This window comes from Haemorhous mexicanus, chromosome 10, assembly GCF_027477595.1.
Source record: "Haemorhous mexicanus isolate bHaeMex1 chromosome 10, bHaeMex1.pri, whole genome shotgun sequence".
Lineage (NCBI taxonomy): Eukaryota > Metazoa > Chordata > Aves > Passeriformes > Fringillidae > Haemorhous > Haemorhous mexicanus.
The window spans coordinates 13,533,128-13,550,227 of NC_082350.1; the positions used below are offsets into that span (position 1 = coordinate 13,533,128).

At 51.6% G+C, this 17,100-nt stretch overlaps 1 protein-coding gene across 1 annotated transcript; it reads right to left on the reverse strand.

Moving 5' to 3' along the window:
* Positions 1-911: 911 nt before the first annotated feature.
* Positions 912-6,959, reverse strand: ZIC4 (Zic family member 4). Its single transcript, XM_059854886.1, has 2 exons — positions 5,753-6,959; positions 912-1,333 (listed from the first exon to the last, which is right to left on the reverse strand). Exons 1-2 carry the CDS (start codon positions 6,957-6,959, stop codon positions 912-914), a joined length of 1,629 nt encoding a protein of 542 aa, XP_059710869.1.
* Positions 6,960-17,100: the final 10,141 nt, after the last annotated feature.

Here is a 17,100-nt window from a genome sequence, read left to right on the forward strand (position 1 = left end):
CGAGGAGCAGCGGCCCCCGGTCCCCGCGCTGCCGGGGGCGGCCCGGCCCCCGCCCTGGCAGTGACGTCAGGGAATGGTCTGCCCCCACCCCGCCAGAACCGCCCCCCCGGGAGCCTCAGCGCCCACGGTTCAACAGGAGCCGCACTCTGGGTGGGGACGGGCATGTTTAGGTATTAGAAGTCATTACCAGTGGGAGCTAAAATGGACAGTCAATCATCTCACCCCCTGGGCCTTTCTTTATTAGCGACTACTGGGTGGGGGAGGAAATATATATATATGTATTTATATACAGAAAGAGGGGAAAGATTCTTTACAGAAACGTCCATCGAACGGGTTAATTAATCAAAAAATTTAATGGATCCATTTTGTACAAATTGGTAACAAATAATAGTTTATATATATATATTTCTTTAAAAACCACACTCTCACAGAAAATCGTGGGCGAACAGAACAGTGCAGCACACAATACGGTTGACAAGAGAAAATCTGTACAGAGAAAATCTCTATGAAACCACGGAAGGGAAGGGGAAAGGAAAACGGGAAGAGGAAGGGGAAGGGAACGGGAAAGGAAGGAAAGGGAAAAGGCCAGGGATAAGGAAAGGGAATGCAAATCAGTTGGCATGTAAACAGACGGGAGCAAGGCGGTCAGAGTGGGGGTGTGTGGCACGGCGGGAGGAGGCGGCAGCGCCGCGGCCGAGGCGAGCGCAGCCCTCCCGTGTGCGCGGTGCCGGGGGCGCGGGCAGGGCCCACCCGCACGCTCCGCAGCCTCTCTCCCTCCGCCAAGCGCCTCTCGCTGCCGCTCCCGCTCGGCTTCCCCGTGCCCGGCGCGGCGCTCCCCGTGCCGGCCGGGCCGGGCCGGGCCGGGCCGGGCCGGGCCGGGCCGGGCCGCCCGCCGCCGCCCCCGGCGCGCCCTAGCAGCGGGGCCGGGGCTCGGCGGGGAGGCGCGGCGGCGGGGAGGCACCGGGGGGCCCGGGGGGGCAGCGGGGCCCCGCGCCTTGACACACGTACCATTCGCTCAGGTTGGCGGCGGGCTGCGCGGGCGCGGAGGGCTCAGCGTGGGAGCAGGAGGCGGGGGGCTCCCGGCCGGAGTCCGAGGAGGGGGACACCAAGGAGGGCGTGGAGGACTCGTAGCCGGAGCTGGGAGGAGGGGATTTGCAGTGCACTTTCATGTGTTTTCTCAGGGAGCTGGGGTGGGTGTAGGACTTGTCGCAGCCTCTCACTTTGCAGTTGTAGGGCTTGTCGCTGGTGTGGACATGCGAGTGCTTCTTCCTGTCGCTGCTGTTGGCGAAGCGCCTGTCACAGCCCTCGAATTCACATTTGAACGGCTTCTCCCCTGCAGGAGGCAATGGGCGAGCACAGCCATTAGCGGCGGCGGCGGGGCCGGGAGCAGCGCATCCCTCACCCCACAGCCCACAGCCTCCCCGGACCCCTCTCTCCGGCCCTGCCACGGCTCCTCTCCCCGCGGAATCTCCTCTCACTAGCTGTGCCCTTCCCCGCGGGCCCTGCTGAGCATCCCCCGGAGCCGCCGTTCCGTGCCCACCCGGATGCATGGCCGGCTCCGCACTCGGAGCTCCCTGCCCAGCCAGCTTCTCCTTCTCTTTCCCCTGGCCTGTGTGTGTGTCATCGTAAGAGTTTGTGCAAAAGACAAAGCTCCGAAACAAGGAAAACTTAGAGGAGAACCGCTCGTTCCGAGCAAACTTGTGCTGTCCCCGCAGACTCCGAAGTCCTGCAGGAAGAGCGGTCAGTGATTTATCCCTTCGAAGGCTTTAACGTTAAATACATTTCTCACAGTCCCTCAGGCACGTGAAAATATTTTCCATAACCTGGCTATATCATATTTCATCCACTTCTTACTTGCACTGATTACAATGCCATGGAAGATCCACATCCCCTTCCTTTTCCCGCTCCCCAGCTTGCTGATACCGTGTGCTAAAGTACGAAATATTTCAGAAAGATATTGATTGTGTGGGAAAAACGATAAAGATTCAGCAGAAGGATGACTAGGCCATCTCACGGCAATGTGGCGAGGGTAGGATTCCCTTTTCATTTCAACCTACACAGCCACTGAAGGAATTGCAATTGGGATTAAATTGTCTGATCATATAATAAGTGGTGTTATGCAAAATAGAAATACAGTCGTGTTGCTGGAGTCATATGAAAGCGTAACCTCGAATCTTGTGGACCTGGCATGGCAGACGATATACAGGAGGTTTTCAAGGAAACAAGCCGCAGCCAGATGCAGGATGAAATGCTGGCGGCACTATTGTCGCTGACAATAGCAAACTGCGAAACTCTGCTTGCCAAGGGGTACCCAGGTCCTGTACCAACCGATTATGAAAATATCTTCCTCATCCGTCAAAAGTCAAAAAGTATCAGGGCAGAGAGGACTCCACAAAAATACATGGCCTAACCTTAACGTGAAGTGCAAACAAAGCAACTGTGTTCACCATCATGGCGTATGTAGCCGAAAGGACTTCCAATATTTGGTCTTGTGCGTTTGTTTTGGTTTGGTTTTTTTAATTTCTTGGGTTGTACGTTTGTGGTTGTCGTTTATATTTTTTTCTCCCCCAGATCGTCATGATTAAATTTAGAAGAGACTAGGTCTACATCGGGCTCGACTACGAGCAGAGGAAAATAAAGGAAGGCATTCCAAATATTTCACATGAATGCACTTCATGCAAGGTGGGTGGGAAAGGCTCATGGCTCCGGGTTTAAAGTATGCCCTTTCCGCACTGTAATGGTCAACGAGGAGCACTGACATCCTGCTCCGCTAACATTTGCACGGAGGATGGGTAAATATCTGGCGTTGGAGGGAAGGGAGGGAAGAGGTTAAAAATAAGGTCTCTCACAAAACGATGCGGATTCTGTAACCAAATACCGTCGACATACAGCGGTGCATATGCATAGACACACGCCCGCCTATAATCTAATTAGAGTTCCACGTAAGGAAATAATTTGACCTTCAGCATCTAAGTTGAGACAACAAATCAAGGATATTAGTGTAGTACAAGCAAGCAGCAAGTTAGGAGACCCCAGGGAAAGCCATCCTCATAAGCACTCTGCTTGTGCAAAGTGAGTTCCATTCAGGTAAAAGCGGGCTGCGCCGCACTGCGCTTTGCCGAGTTGAAAAATGTTCAACTTCGCTTAACCCCCTGAAAGAGCCACTGAAAGGTCCGTCCGTGCAGCCGGGTTTCAAGTGGGAAGAGGGCAGCATTTTCTCAGCTGCCCGGGTTGCATTCCCTGAACGCCTCAATAAAGAGGAGCCATCCGAGCCATTTGCAAGTATTCCTTTCGCGAGAGCAGGTTTTCTTTCGCGGAAATCCCTGCTCGGCAGGGAGAGGACACTGCACAGGTCCCGGCTGCCGTAGCCCGGGCACGGAGCCGCAGCCACGCACAAAGTTCCGCGGGCGATGGAGACTCAACCGCCATTTTACCCCCACACTTGTAGCTGGGCAAAAGTGTTCAGTGAAACTCAGCCTGGAATTTGTGGCATAATCCCCCGTCTCCGGGAGTGGATTAAGGTATTTACCAACTTCTCCGGGTGAGTGGTTGGGGGGGGGAAGCTGGAGCTGGATGCTCCCGGGCTGCGGGCGAAGCGCGGGGGCGGCGGGGGCCGCAGGGAGGGAGCGGGGCTCCGTCCCACGCTTCGCACTATTGTTCCTGGCCCTCAGGGAAGGCGGTGAAGTGATCCCAGCCCGTCCTGCTCGTCCCGTTGCCGCCGTTTTAGCGGCCTTATCCTCCAACCTGGAAAACTCGTACATCGCCAGATACCCCTCTGCCTGCTCCCCAGCCTCGGAGAAATCAGAAGTCATTAATATTTAAGGAGGCAATAATTTTCCTGTTGAATCTAGAACTGTCTTCATGAATAATTCGTAGTGAGTTCTATTAGGGTTTCAGAAACATTGCGTTTTTGACAACTTCTGGGTGTTTAATAGAAACGGTGGAACCATAAAGGCCCTGCAGGAGTTTGCACAATACAGCAATTAATCACCGAGAAAGTTAAAGCCAAAAGTACAGACGCTCCGAATGGTGTTTAATAAACGCAAATCTCCGCTCTCGGGTTTGCCCTGAACCTGCATCTCCGATGTAGGTCAGTTTTCCCAAGAATTTAACCATTTTCTGCTTCAGAGACTTCAAACAGTGAGGCCGTTAAAGAGCAGTAAAAGTTTGTTTACTTAAGAAAAACACTGTCATTAAGAGATGAGCTCTCCCTGTTAATGGCTGTACCTGTGCTGATCCAACAAGGAACTGGCTGGGATACAAGTTACGTGACCCGGGATACCCCTTTTTCGAGGAAAAAGGGGGCCAAGAAGGCAGCCGAGGAGCACAACTATGCTGTCGTCCACCTCCTTCCCCCCCACCCCCCCGCCCCGCACACAGACTTACTCCTCATAGAGCGATGGAAAAATAATGAGGTGACGAGTGACGGTCGCTGTAAAATCTCAGTGCTATGTCTAGATGATAGCGATACGAAATTAGTGTATGTTCTGCATATTATATCACGTCGCGCGCTATCATAAAAAATGCAACTCCTGGAAGGTCAAGCCCTGCACCGAGCTTGGGGGAAGGGGAGTTTTATGAACTGGAAGGCGAAAAAAATCGTTTGGCTGTAAGCAGATCTTACAATAGGATTATGTAGTTTCCCTCGCAGTGCATAAGGCTGTACAGAAGGGGGTGGGAGGTGGAAAACCCTACACTGGAACAGATTAAATTTTCCAAAAAGGGCTTATTTCTTATCTTCTTTAGAGAAGGAGAAAAAAAAAAAAAAAAAAAAAAAAAAAAGAAGCCAGCGCTATGGACTACAAACACCGGCTGCTAAACTAATTAATACAACTTCACAAGCTGCTCCCAGAAGTGTGAAAACTTTCTACGTGCAATTTCATTAATTATAAACGCTTTCCTGGCCGGAAGAGTTCAAACGTAGTTCTGCAAGATCGTCCATCGTGTTACTTTATTTTCTGTTAACTAGAACTAACAGATGTTTCTGACACATGTCCCAATTTCACTTAACAGATCTGCAAATGACATTTCAGAATGTACAGGCCGAAACAACACAAGGGTTTCTTTCCTTTCTTTTCTTTTTCTTTTTTTTTTTCCCCTCATGAGAATCAGAAATCGCAGCTCCCCATATTTGCGAATGCAGAAAGTCGTTGGAAGGCAATGCTCATTAAAAATGTCAGTGTTATTCAGATCAAACATTTGAAACTCCCTCTGCCCAAAACAGAACTGTTGAACGAAAAGGTCGCAGCTGTGTTATTCTCACAATGTTCGAGCAGCAGCATCTCAGCGACATCAGTCAAAACTGACTAGACAAGTTGTAACTTCCATTGTTCACTTTTAATTTGTGAGCTTGCACAATGATTTCATTTTTTTCCCCCCGACTACTTTAAATCGGAAAAAAAAAAAAACCTCGCCTGGTGAATTAGCAGAAATAGTAGCTATATCGTTCGATATTTACACAGATCTACCCATATAAACATTACAGCAACCTCTCTGCACTACCAGAAAAAAATATGGACGAGAATTCTGAGATTTGCTCTCGCTCTCCCCTTCCCCCCCACCCCCTTTCCTCCCCCTTCTCCAAACGGTAAAGAAGCAAACAAATCTGAGAATTTATTTTCCAGAAGTACTTGGCGTGCATTCAATAACAACTCAAAGGATACATTAGAAAAAAAAAAAAAAAAGAAAAAAAAACATATCAGTACCCGGAATAACAGAGAGAAAGAGAGTAAAGAGAGCTTTACATACTGACCTGTATGAGTTCTTTTGTGTATTTTGAGATTCTCTGATCTGGCAAACACTTTGCCACAGCCTGGGAAAGGGCAGGGGAAAGGTTTTTCACCTGTGTGGACTCTGATGTGATTTACAAGTTTATATTTGGCCTTGAAAGGTTTCCCTTCTCTTGGACACTCTTCCCAGAAACATATGTGATTGGACTGCTCGGGTCCTCCAACGTGCTCCACCGTGACATGAGTCACCAGCTCGTGCATCGTGCTGAAAGTTTTCGAGCATAATTTTTTGGGAGTCTGGTCCAACTCAATCCACTTACAGATGAGTTCCTGTTTGATGGGCTGCCTCATGTAACGAAAGAAGGCACCCGGGCCGTGGTGTGGAGCCAGGTTCACGTTCAGATTCATACCACCGTAGTTATGAAGCGAAGAAGCAGCAAAATGATCTGTCCTGGAGGCTGGTACTTGAGTGAAATGTTCAGACCTGGCGTACATTTCTCCAGGTAACCCCAGTCTGAGCTGTCCGTTTAGATGGCCACCTGGAGCTGCATGGGGAGGCTGCTCATGGAGTCCAGTGAACAGAGAGGGATTCCCAGCTTCTGAGTGGTGGTGCTGGTGACCATGGTGTCCGGGGTAGCTACCTGTTGTTGAGACAAACAGTCCGTGGTGAGAACTTGCAGCGGGGTGCTGCTCGGTCAGCCCTGGCATGAGTGGGGCCGGCAGGTCTCTGCGTATGAAGAAGTCCCTACCTGCTGCCAGAGCCTGGACTGGGTGAGACACGGGGTAAGGGGCTGCTGGAGACTGCGCCGGGCCAAACGCCGCCGTGTGACTAGAGACCACCTCGGCTTGGCCTGCCATATGATGATGATGATGATGATGATGATGGTGGTGGTGGTGGTGGAGCTGGTGGTGGGGATGAGGGGCAGGGCTGATCTTAAGGGCCGCGGGGTGATGCTGAGGAGGAGGATGAGGAGGAGGATGGTGGCGGTGCCCCATGTGTTCTGGCCGGAGCTGCTGCGGCCCGAGGCGGGACTCGGCGGCGTGTTCCCCCGGCTGCGTGGGCGCCGTGGCGTGGGGGTGCCCGGCGACGCCCGGGAAGCCTGTCATGCTCTGAGGGGGGTGCTGGTGGTGGCGAGGAGCCCCCGCCAAGTCTACTAATCTCAGCGCCGTGTTCCGCCTGGAGAGAGCAGCAGGGTCCATCACCGGGATCCCCGGAGCATCCACGCTCATTAGCTTCTAACGCTAAAAAGTCACCTGACAGCGGGAGGAGAGATACACAGGGCAGCGGGGGGGAAGGGGGGGAAGCGGAGGAAAAAACTTTCTTTTTTTCTTTTTTTTTTTTTTTTTTTTTGTCTCCTTTCTCCCAAAATAAAAAAGTTTCCTGGTCCCGCCGCCCCGGCGCGGGACGCACGGGCGGCTGTGCCAGCGGGTGGGCTCGGGGGGCCGGCGGGAGGCTTTGGCGGCGGCCGGGGAGGTCCCGCGGCGCGGCCCGTCCTGCCCGGGGCCGGGGAGGCCCTCACGGCGCGGCGGGACCGGACGGGCCGCGCTCCGGCCGCGCGGCTGCCCCGCCGGCCACACGATCGCCGAGCCCGCCCATTGGCTGCCGCCTCGGTGACGTCACCGTGACAGGTCCCTCCGCCGCCTGAGAGGGAGATCGCCGGTGCCGCGGGGGGCGCGCGCGGGGACGGGCTGCGCATGCCCCGCCGCGCCAACCCTCCCCCCGGCGCCCCCATCCGCGGCCCGGCCCGGCCCGGCCCGGCGTCTCCGCCCGGGGGCCGGGCACTGCCGGGCTTCCCCCTGAGGCTGGGAAAAAAAGCCTCGGCGGGAGTGGAGGGATCGCCCCGGCCTCCCCCTCGCCTCTGCCCGTTCCCGCTGCACTGCCCTGAGACAAGGGGCGGCCGGGGTTTGCCCCCGGGAGACGGCAGCCCCGGGAACGGCAGCCCCGCCGTTCCCCGGCCAGAGCAGCGGCAGCCGGAGGGGCCCTGGTGCCCATCCTGGCGGCGGGTCCTCGGCACTTGTTGCCAGCGTGGGGAGAGGGTCCTTGCCCGGCAGAAGCTGCGGCCGGAGACTCACCGGCCGCTCGCTGGCCAGGCGTGTTCAGTCCGGGGCTCGGGCTATCGGGCCGGAACTCGGGCTACCGCCCCGGTGCCTGAGCCCGGACAAAGGCTCCCTGAGACATCCCATCCCCTTCCCCCTCCTCTGACAAGTTTTAGCAGTTATCTGATTACTGGCCGCCGGAGCAGTGCGAGAAATCATGATGTTCAGGCTGAATCTGAATTTTTAACCCAGAAGAGGGAGTCTCTCCCTTTCGCTCTCTCACTTTCTCTCACGCACACTTACAGGGTAGTTCCACGTAAAATCCCCGTCCTTGGCTTGAAGGAAAAGCATTGCCAAGCATTCATAGCAGACTCGGTTCTGATGATTCTCACCTGAAGGAAATAACATGGTCTGCAGGGTTTGCGTGCTAGTAGTGGTAGTGTAGGTTTGGGTTTTAGCTGGACACACTGAGGCCTTACAGGTTTAGAAAAGCTTAGGGCTTCAGCACAGGAGGAAGCATCTGCTTAAGTTTTTAAGAAGGGGATTGTGAACTTATAAAAAGTTAATGAAACATGGGAAAAGATTCTTCTGCTCCAAGAAAGAAAAACACATCTTTAAATATCTACCCACTGTATTACCACAGTACTAGGATCCTGACACAAAAACGGCTCCACCAATAACCTCACAGTCTTATGAAATATAGCAATGATTAATTCTTTACCCATCCCGTCAAACTCTCATCATTTTAATACATTGACTCGCTGTTAACTTGCCAGTGGGTTCTTTACCAGATGCACGTCAGGTAAAGCTCCCAGAACAGAATTTTGCATTTCAGTAAGAATTTTAGTGTTGGCCATCAATAGGCTTTATGTGAAGTAGTAAAACAGAAACTACTTGGCAATGTCAACCCAACTACTTTCAGAACTGAAACTGCAAGGCAATGACTGGAAACCATAAGATTAAAGTTTAGGACATACATAACCACCTAGGAGACATCTTTGACACAACTTCGCATATTCTGGATTGGCTGCAATTACGTATTTTGTCTCTGCTCGCATTTACCATACTTGCACTGTAAAACTAGGCTGATATTCAGGTAGCTAGCTCTAGATACATCCTTGCACACGTCTTTCTGAGTGGAGATGATGAAAAGTGACAAATGATGCAATTAGCTCCCCAACCTTACATAACATGTTTACGCAGGCATTTTAAACCACACACCATCCTCACAATATCTCAACTTTCAAGTCTACTTGCTCTACGAAATGGATTTGACAGTCCTATTCATGACCATCTCAATAGGAGTGCACAGAAGAGACAAACGTTAGGAAGTATGAATCTGTTACTTACAAATGTACTGAGACTGTGAATCCCAAATAAAGCTGCTTTCCTCATACCTCCTTAAAACACTGCATCTCTACATACTTGTTATCCATCAATTCTGACACTTCTCAGTCAAGGGAGAAAACATCTGGAAGAGTTTGCCAATTAAAAAATAGTCATAACCATTTTGCCCTAAGTTCATTTCAAATGTTGTGATGATTTCTTGCCAGACACTCATGGCTCTCAGTTGCCCCCCACTCAGGGCTGTCTCTCACACCCTTTTTCAGGCAGCTTAGGAGAACCTGGCCCTCGGTGTCCCTCACTGTTAGGTGAGGCTGATGTGAGCCCCGGTTGTGAGCGGGGGGAGGGCGGGCGGGGGCCGCCACATGACTGCGGGGAGGCGGAGAAACGGGGAAGAGGAGGGAAGCGGGCCCAGACCCCGACGGGCTCCGCTCATCTCCCGCATTGTTTTGAAAACTTGAACGCCTGTCTGTGCAGCCCTTTGGCAGCTCGACCTCATACTGCTGCTTGCCACTCGAGAGCTGACCGAGGTCTCCTGCTTCTTGGCAGCGGCCTGAGCCCCGATTGACCAGACACGCCGGCCTCTCGGCAAACTCTCAAATGTGTCAACATGAGCTTCTGCAGGGCCAACAAACTGGCTGCTTGATCCTGAGTACGAATTTTCCTACGGCTGCAGTGTGTCCGCCACCCCGTCCTCAGCCCCTGGCCCCAAAGCTGACCCGAGCTGGAGGGTTGTTCTAAAGAAGTGACACGTTGTCAAGACGAGTCACAAGCACGTCTCTGGCCCCCGACCCGGCTCTCGTGGAAGAACGTCGGGGCTGTGCCCTGGCTGAGGGGCTGAGCTGTCCCCCTGCTTTCCGCTCCGCCATGCGGGGCCCGGAGCTCCGCCTGCCACGGCTCCGGGCGGGCGGCCCGGGGGCAGCCCCGACCCTCCGGCCTCTGCCCGCACCTCCGCCCCGCCGGGCCGCCGAGGCCTGCGGCATGAAACCGGCTGCATATCCCTTTGCAGGGTGGGAGCAGCCCCAGCTCCTCATGGGCTTTACCTTAGCCTTGTTTTTTCAGTAGTAATATACCTAAACATCAAGATGTTTGTCGCTATCTCTAACATTGCTTCGAAGAGGCAGCCCCCTTTACAACCGTGCTAGGCTCAAGGCAAAGGTCCTGCCCTCGGGAAGCGCGGAAGAAAGCCAAATTTGACCTTCATCCACTCCGTGTTCTCCCACTTCCACCTCTGTGGAAACTTCGAGCAGCCAGCTACAAAATATCCAGCCAGTGCCCGAGGACTGGACCGGGCCGGGAGGCTCTGAACGCTTCAGACAGGCTTCGGGGGTTACATTTTTAGGCTTCAAATCCCAAACGAGAGGAGGGGAACAGATCAGTCTGAAAACCCCAGTGAGAAAGAGAAAAACCGCCAGGAGTAGAAACAGAGAGGACCAAGAAAGTCACCCTGCCCGATTCCTTATCCCTAAACTCGCTTTGGCAGAGAGGGATGCGGGAAGCAGACTCAGGACCTGAGCCTGAGTTCCTGCCTGCCTGGGCAGAAGGTGCTGCTGTTTAGGAAGAGGTGGTTCAAGAAAGCCTTTCAGCGATCACAGTTTCACCTTGGGGAGGAGAGGGTACCGAGTAGCTCGAGAGCACACTCTGCCTTTGTTTTTATTCCCTCGCCCCATATCCACTTATGGGGACTTCTTTATTTCAGGGTTCCCGAACAATAGGAAGTCAGCCACCAGACAAGCAACGGTTTGTGCCTAGGTTTGTCTCTCACATTTTCTGACCTAGAGCTACCCTAGGACAAGCAAATCATATGCTTATTTTAAATAGAATATTTCATTCAGGACCTCAAGATTAAGGTATTCCTGTCAGATAAGCTGTCAGTCACTGACTACTTAGACACCACATTGTGGAAGCCTGGTATCCCTGGTAAAGATGATACATATCATGTAAACCCCATCAACAAGATCAAAGTCTTCTTCTTTAATAGGATCCAATACATGTCAAACCTCATTCCAATCAAATCGTCCGTAAATGAATTCAAGATGAATATGTCATAGAATAATGTGACAGTGCAATCACATGGGGTCAGGGGTTGTTGTTTCAATGAGAGAGTCGTCAAATATTAATTCTAGAACCTCCAAATGAATAGGCATTGAGCAGGATTAGGCAGCTGCTGGTGGGGTGTTCTGTCGCTGATTTGTGTTTATGCAAGTACGTTAAACACTAAGCTGAAAAAAATGCAGTCTCCTCTGAACTGTAAAAAGGACATATTTTAACTTACTTGACTTTTCCAGGATGTTTCTGTAAAGTCGTTTTCTTTTCCTCATTACAAGGGGAGTCTTGTGCCTCATTTCCTGACTTTGTTCCTGTTTGGGGAGAGAGGTAAGAAAGTTAAGAGCAAAACCATTTGTGTGTGATGTGAAATGAGTAAGGCACCCTATATATTGTGCATCATGGATTCAAAAAGAAAAGGAAAAAAACCCCAAAAGCCCCAAAAAACCAACCCATAAAACCAAACCAAAACACAAGTTAGGCAGTGAGAAGGGAAGAGAAGCTTTCTCCGAGGGGAAACTGGAGGCTGTCTCCCCAGCAAAGCAGCACATGTTTTATGGAGTCATGAAGTTTCCATGGCTGATTTAGGGAAAAAAAAAAATATGAAAGGACATCTTTTCAGTTCTCCTTTGATCTGACATTCACCTTCTGGCAGGCTATTGTAAGGCAAGTTTTTACCCACTCGGCTATATTGTTTACAGATCCTTCCGTCCCGAAATTAAATTCCGGACTCTCTGCGAGCCTCCAACACAAGTTGTTGTCTCAGCAAGGATTAGTATAGTACCACCCTGGCACTTCTCCCTGCCTGTAATTTTCAGCTTGCTCTTTGCTCTCTGAAGGGCAGAGCACTGCCACTGCTACAGGCAGAACTTTGCGCAGCTTGCTTTGAGCGGCAGCAATAGCTTTGAGAGCAGATCTGGGGCTGGATGCAGTGTCTGAGTCTACAGGCAGAACTTTGCACAGCTTGCTTTGAGCGGCAGCAATAGCTTTGAGAGCAGTTCTGGGGCTGGATGCAGTATCTGAGTCTGAATTTTTGCAGATATCTTCGAAATGCTCAGGATTTTGTTTGTTTGGTTTTTAATACAGAAAAGCACACTAGAATCTGGAATCAGTTACTTAAAATGACGTTATTATTATTATTATTATTATTATTATTATTATTATTATTATTATTATTACTCTTGCTATATTATTATTATTATTATTCTCACTACTATTATTATAGGCACTCCAGAGCTAGTAAACAAAAATCTGTACTAAGACAAACACTTGATGATATTAAGAAACTTCATCATCATATCATAGTCGTAATCTTTCATAAATAATTTGGTGTCCTCCATATTTTCACTGCTGTGATGAAAATTACTGCCAAAACTTTAGTAATCCCTTAGGAATTTAAATTTCTAGTCAACTTCCATTCATTCTCCCACTTTTCCCATGTCAGAGTTGCCAATATTGCCCCGCTAGTGAGAGGTTTGCAGGAGTTGTGCTTTATGGTTAGGGTGAGAGGCAGGAGGAGTGCTCAGTTCCCAAGTGTTCGCCAAAACTTGTTGAAACTGGACAAAAAAAAAAAAAAAAAATCGCTGCATTTAATATTTCAAATGGTTACCAGATGACAAAAAGGAAGGCAAAACAGTTCTGCGTTTCAGAGTAAATATTGGCTAAAACTCTGGCTCGACCTCGCACACTTTTCTCATCCGCACTGTGCCGTCGCGGAGCAGGAGGGTGAGGATGTCCCCTTGCCCAAAGTGTTGGGATGTGGGGTGTTATTGTGGGGTACCAGTTCCCCCCCGTGTCGCTGGGGCTGCGATGGGAGCCGCCCCGCCCCCCTTCCCTGAACGCTCGCTCCCGCCCCGGGCCGAAGGTGCGGCTGAGCGGGGCCGGAGCCGCCGCCGCGCGGGGTCCCGGCGGCCCCGGGCGGGGTTGCGAGCCAGACCGAGTGGGCGGCGGCAGCCACGGCGTGTGCCTCGCCGCCAGCCGCTTGTCACGCAACCTGTGCTTTCCGCGGCCGCGCAGGGCGGAGGGAGCGTTCCTCGGGAAGGCTCGGTGCAGAAATAAAAGTTTCTCGTCTCCGGGTAGAGAGAGCCCCCAGAGAAGCCCGGCCATCGGGCTGGACTCCCCGGGGCTGAGGGACCGTGCGTGACAAAGGAGTGACAGGAAAGGGGTCGGCGAGAAGCCCGTGCCTGTCCCCATCGGTCGGCGCTGTGCCGGTGCCCGGGGCTGGCACACTGAGTTGGGCTCGGGTCAGAGGTCGCCTTTGGGTGTATCCCCCTGGCCAGGGATTTGGGACCTTTCCCTCTTCCCCAGCCGGTTTCAGACGCGGGACGGCCCCTCGGGGCCGGGGCCAGGGTCGCAGCCCCTCCCCGGGCTCTGCCGAAGTAGGGGGCAGCACCCAGTTCCCTGAGCAGCCCCCCGGCTCTGCCTGCGGCGGGGCGGAGAGAGGCCGGAGGGGGCCGGCCGAGCTCCCGGGCTCCGTCCCTCCCGCACCCGCCTATAAAGCACGGCTTGAGGTGCCGGGGCGCCGGGTCCCCCGGAGGGCCCCCGCGGCACAGGGCGCGGCGGTGGGCGAGGTTCTGGGCGGGGAGCGCCTCCCCAGGGACGCCTCCCCACGGGGCTCGCCATTGTCGGCGCTCGGCCCCCTCTGCACGCCGCCCCGGGTTCCCGGCCCTGCCTGGGCGGCCGCAGGACCCTTCCGGTGCCGGTGCTTGTCCGTCCGAAGAAAGCCCGGCCGCAGTCGGGGTGGGGAGCACCCCAGTCCCGCTCTGCGTACCCCGCTGCCCTGTTCGGCGTTGCTCCGCCGCTATACACTGCGCGGACCTCCAGGCCGGCCTCCCTTGGCATTTAGGGGGGCGGGCGCGGCTCCCGGCGTCCGACAGAAGGTGTCGGACCCCCCCCTTCGGTGCTTCCCGGGCTCTCGGCCCTCCGCCCGCCCGCCGAGGTGCAGCCGGGACCCTGCCTCACGTGGGCGAGGGGCAACCGAGGCTCTGCCCCCCCCCCCGCGCCGCATGGTTCCAGCCCTTCTTCCCGGGGTGGCCAAGCCTCCTCCCGACGACACCCCCTCGACGACAGGGAGCTCTCTTCCAGCCCTTGGGGCAGGCGGTGGGGGTTAGCTAATAGCCCGGACTGCACAGGCACCCCCCTACACCCAGGCACTTACCCCCGCGACCTGTTGAAGGTTTCCCCTCATTTCTGAACTGGCGAAAATAAAAGTGGGGGTGGAGGGGAAGGGAAAAGAAAGAAAGAATGAAAGAAGAAAACAATAACCCCCCCCCACCCCCAAGAACCCACCACCTCTTTGGCGCTCCCATCGAGGCGGTCATCCTTCATTTCTTCTTTTCTTGCTTTCTGGAAGCAGTTAGGGAATGTATGATGAAGCAGAAATGAGCCTTCAGGATGATATTTTAATGGCTTATATGTCACGTTGGTGCATGTGGCTTTGAACTGGAGCAGCTTTCGTTTCCTGCAGAGAGCGCACCGCAAATCCCACTTGATAACTTCTACAACCCACAACATTTTTTTTTTTTACATTCACTCTTACACTGTATATTTAGATACGCTTCCTAAAAATACCTTCTCGTCTGCCTTCTCGTACATTTTGCACCGACGTGGAATGATCACTGGTTTCCCCTTGCACTGGGAGGCAGGCTAGCACTGAACTACCCAACTTTGTAGCTCTCCGAATGCCATCGCCCAGCACACATCACAATAAGGCTGACAACTCTGTCCTTCGCTTAATTTTAGCATCAAATACAGAAAGTAGAGCAACACCCGCCTTAAGACTGTGTCCACACCCAGGCGCTCCCTAGAGCGGGTATACCTGTTGCTCTGAGCTATTGCAATTCCATCAAATAGATTGCGTAGAATAAATGCAAACGTGTAGATTCAGCTCACCATTATACTAAAAAAAAAAACCAACAAAAAAAACCACCAAACCCAAACACCACCAAATCCTGTAAAGCCTCCCAAGATCCAAGGAAAATTACATAATAGATCTGCTTTGAAAGCTATCTCCTGCACCGAGCACAGGCACACTGCGTCTGCAGATAAACTGCAGTGAAACATTCCGTCAAGGCGTATCAAAGTTTATTTATTGTCGTTGATGTTTGTTTGTTTGTTTTCTAGTCGCAATGGCCATTTTATACCTCTCAAAATGAGGCAGCTCTCGCCCGAGAAGGGTTTTCGCAGCAGCGCTGCGGGTCCGACTCCACAGTACCTGCGCCGCGGATTGCTTACCAGCGGCTATAATTAGAGAGGATGAGTTTAAAGTTTCTTTGTTTGGAACTAGGAATTGGAGGGGCTCGGATTGAGCTGCGAAGGAGGCAAGTGAAGGGCTGAACAAAGGCGAAATGTATGGAGTCTGACTCTTAGCGAGCTTTTGGTGTTTTCGTTACTAGAAAATAATTAGAGCTAATGAATATGCAGGCGACCGAGTAAATAAATAATTTGTCAGTTTTATATATGCACGCACATGGGCACATACGTAAGTGTATCTATACATACACACACAAAGACGTCTATATTTTAAAGTTTCTTAAGATATTTTTTTTTAAGAGTCGAAGCATGGTTTAAAATATTGTACAAATGTTGTTTAGCTTAATTGATTAAGCCACTGAGGTTTTCTGCTTTTAAATACCATACTTATACATTTCAACAATCATTTTAATATATAGTCAATGGCTCTTTGTAGCGGGAACAAAAAAGAACTATCCACAGTTTTTCAATAGACTTTGAGCTGGGGAAAGACAGGTTAATCGAGGGTTGCATCTAGAAAACAACCAAGTGTTGTATGTTTGCACTGAATCCAAATGTCTGCATTTTTCTAACTAAATCAAAGGGAGTGTTATTTCTTTTTCTGCTCACTCATCTGAAGGTAAGTAAATTTTCTCTGGCGATCAAAAGCCTGGTCAGCAACAAAGACACCGCCTGCTTTTTCCACCGTCCTGGTGTGGCAAGTTGAGGAATTTCAATAACTGTGACAAGGGTGACTGATTTGTGAACTAGAAAAGGTTTGAATGTCAGAAAATTTACATTGCTCCTATCGAGGACTTAAAATAAATTTCCTTCCCCCCACCCCCCCTAAAAAAAAAAAAAAAAGAGAGAGAGAGAGAGAGAAAAGTAACCGTGAGTTACATGCAGCAGGAGGAGAAATAATGTAGGTTTGGAAAATTTACAGTTTTACCTGAATGAGAGAGACTCTGTAAAAGAGAAAGCAAGGGACAGCGAGAGAAAATGAGAGCGAGAGAGAAAAGAGAATGAAAATAACAAAAAAAGGAGGCGAAACAGCAACAACAAAATTAGAAAGTTAAGAGTGCTCACCCACCTGCGTTTTGATGGGTGCAGAAAACAAGATTTATTTCAGAAACCTGATGGAGGGATAGAGTCAGCTACACAGAGAAATCACGCCTGGTGTTTAAAAATTAGATCAAGTGCACCCAGCACCTACTCTCGGAGAGCTTCAGTTTTAAATAAGAAGAAAACACCTTCAAAAGACGCGAGTCCCTATAGGGCTTCTCTTTCCAAAGCCTAAAAAGTTGCTCGGTGATCTTAAAAATTCAGGATCACCACGAAATCATCATAACCATCATTATCAGAATGCTGGAGACAGAGGGACAGAGAGAGGGAGAGCGGGGGACAAAATAACCCTAATAATAATAGATTTTTTTTTTTTCCGCTTAGCGTACACACACACACACAAAAAGATGCGCTGGAAATATTTTCGTGGGGGCAAAAAAAAAAAAAAAGGCAAAAGCAAAAAAAAAAAAAAAGAGCCTCATATATATATTAAAAAAAAAAAAAAAAAGTTGGGGCTGCCGCAGCCCCGTTTGTCAGAGCGGTGTCAGGGCGCCACAATACCTGCGATGGATGAGGCGGCGCGGCCAATCAGCGCCCGCAGCCGGCGGGGCCGGGGGCAGCGACGCGGGGAAGGGGGAGCCGGCGCCGGCCA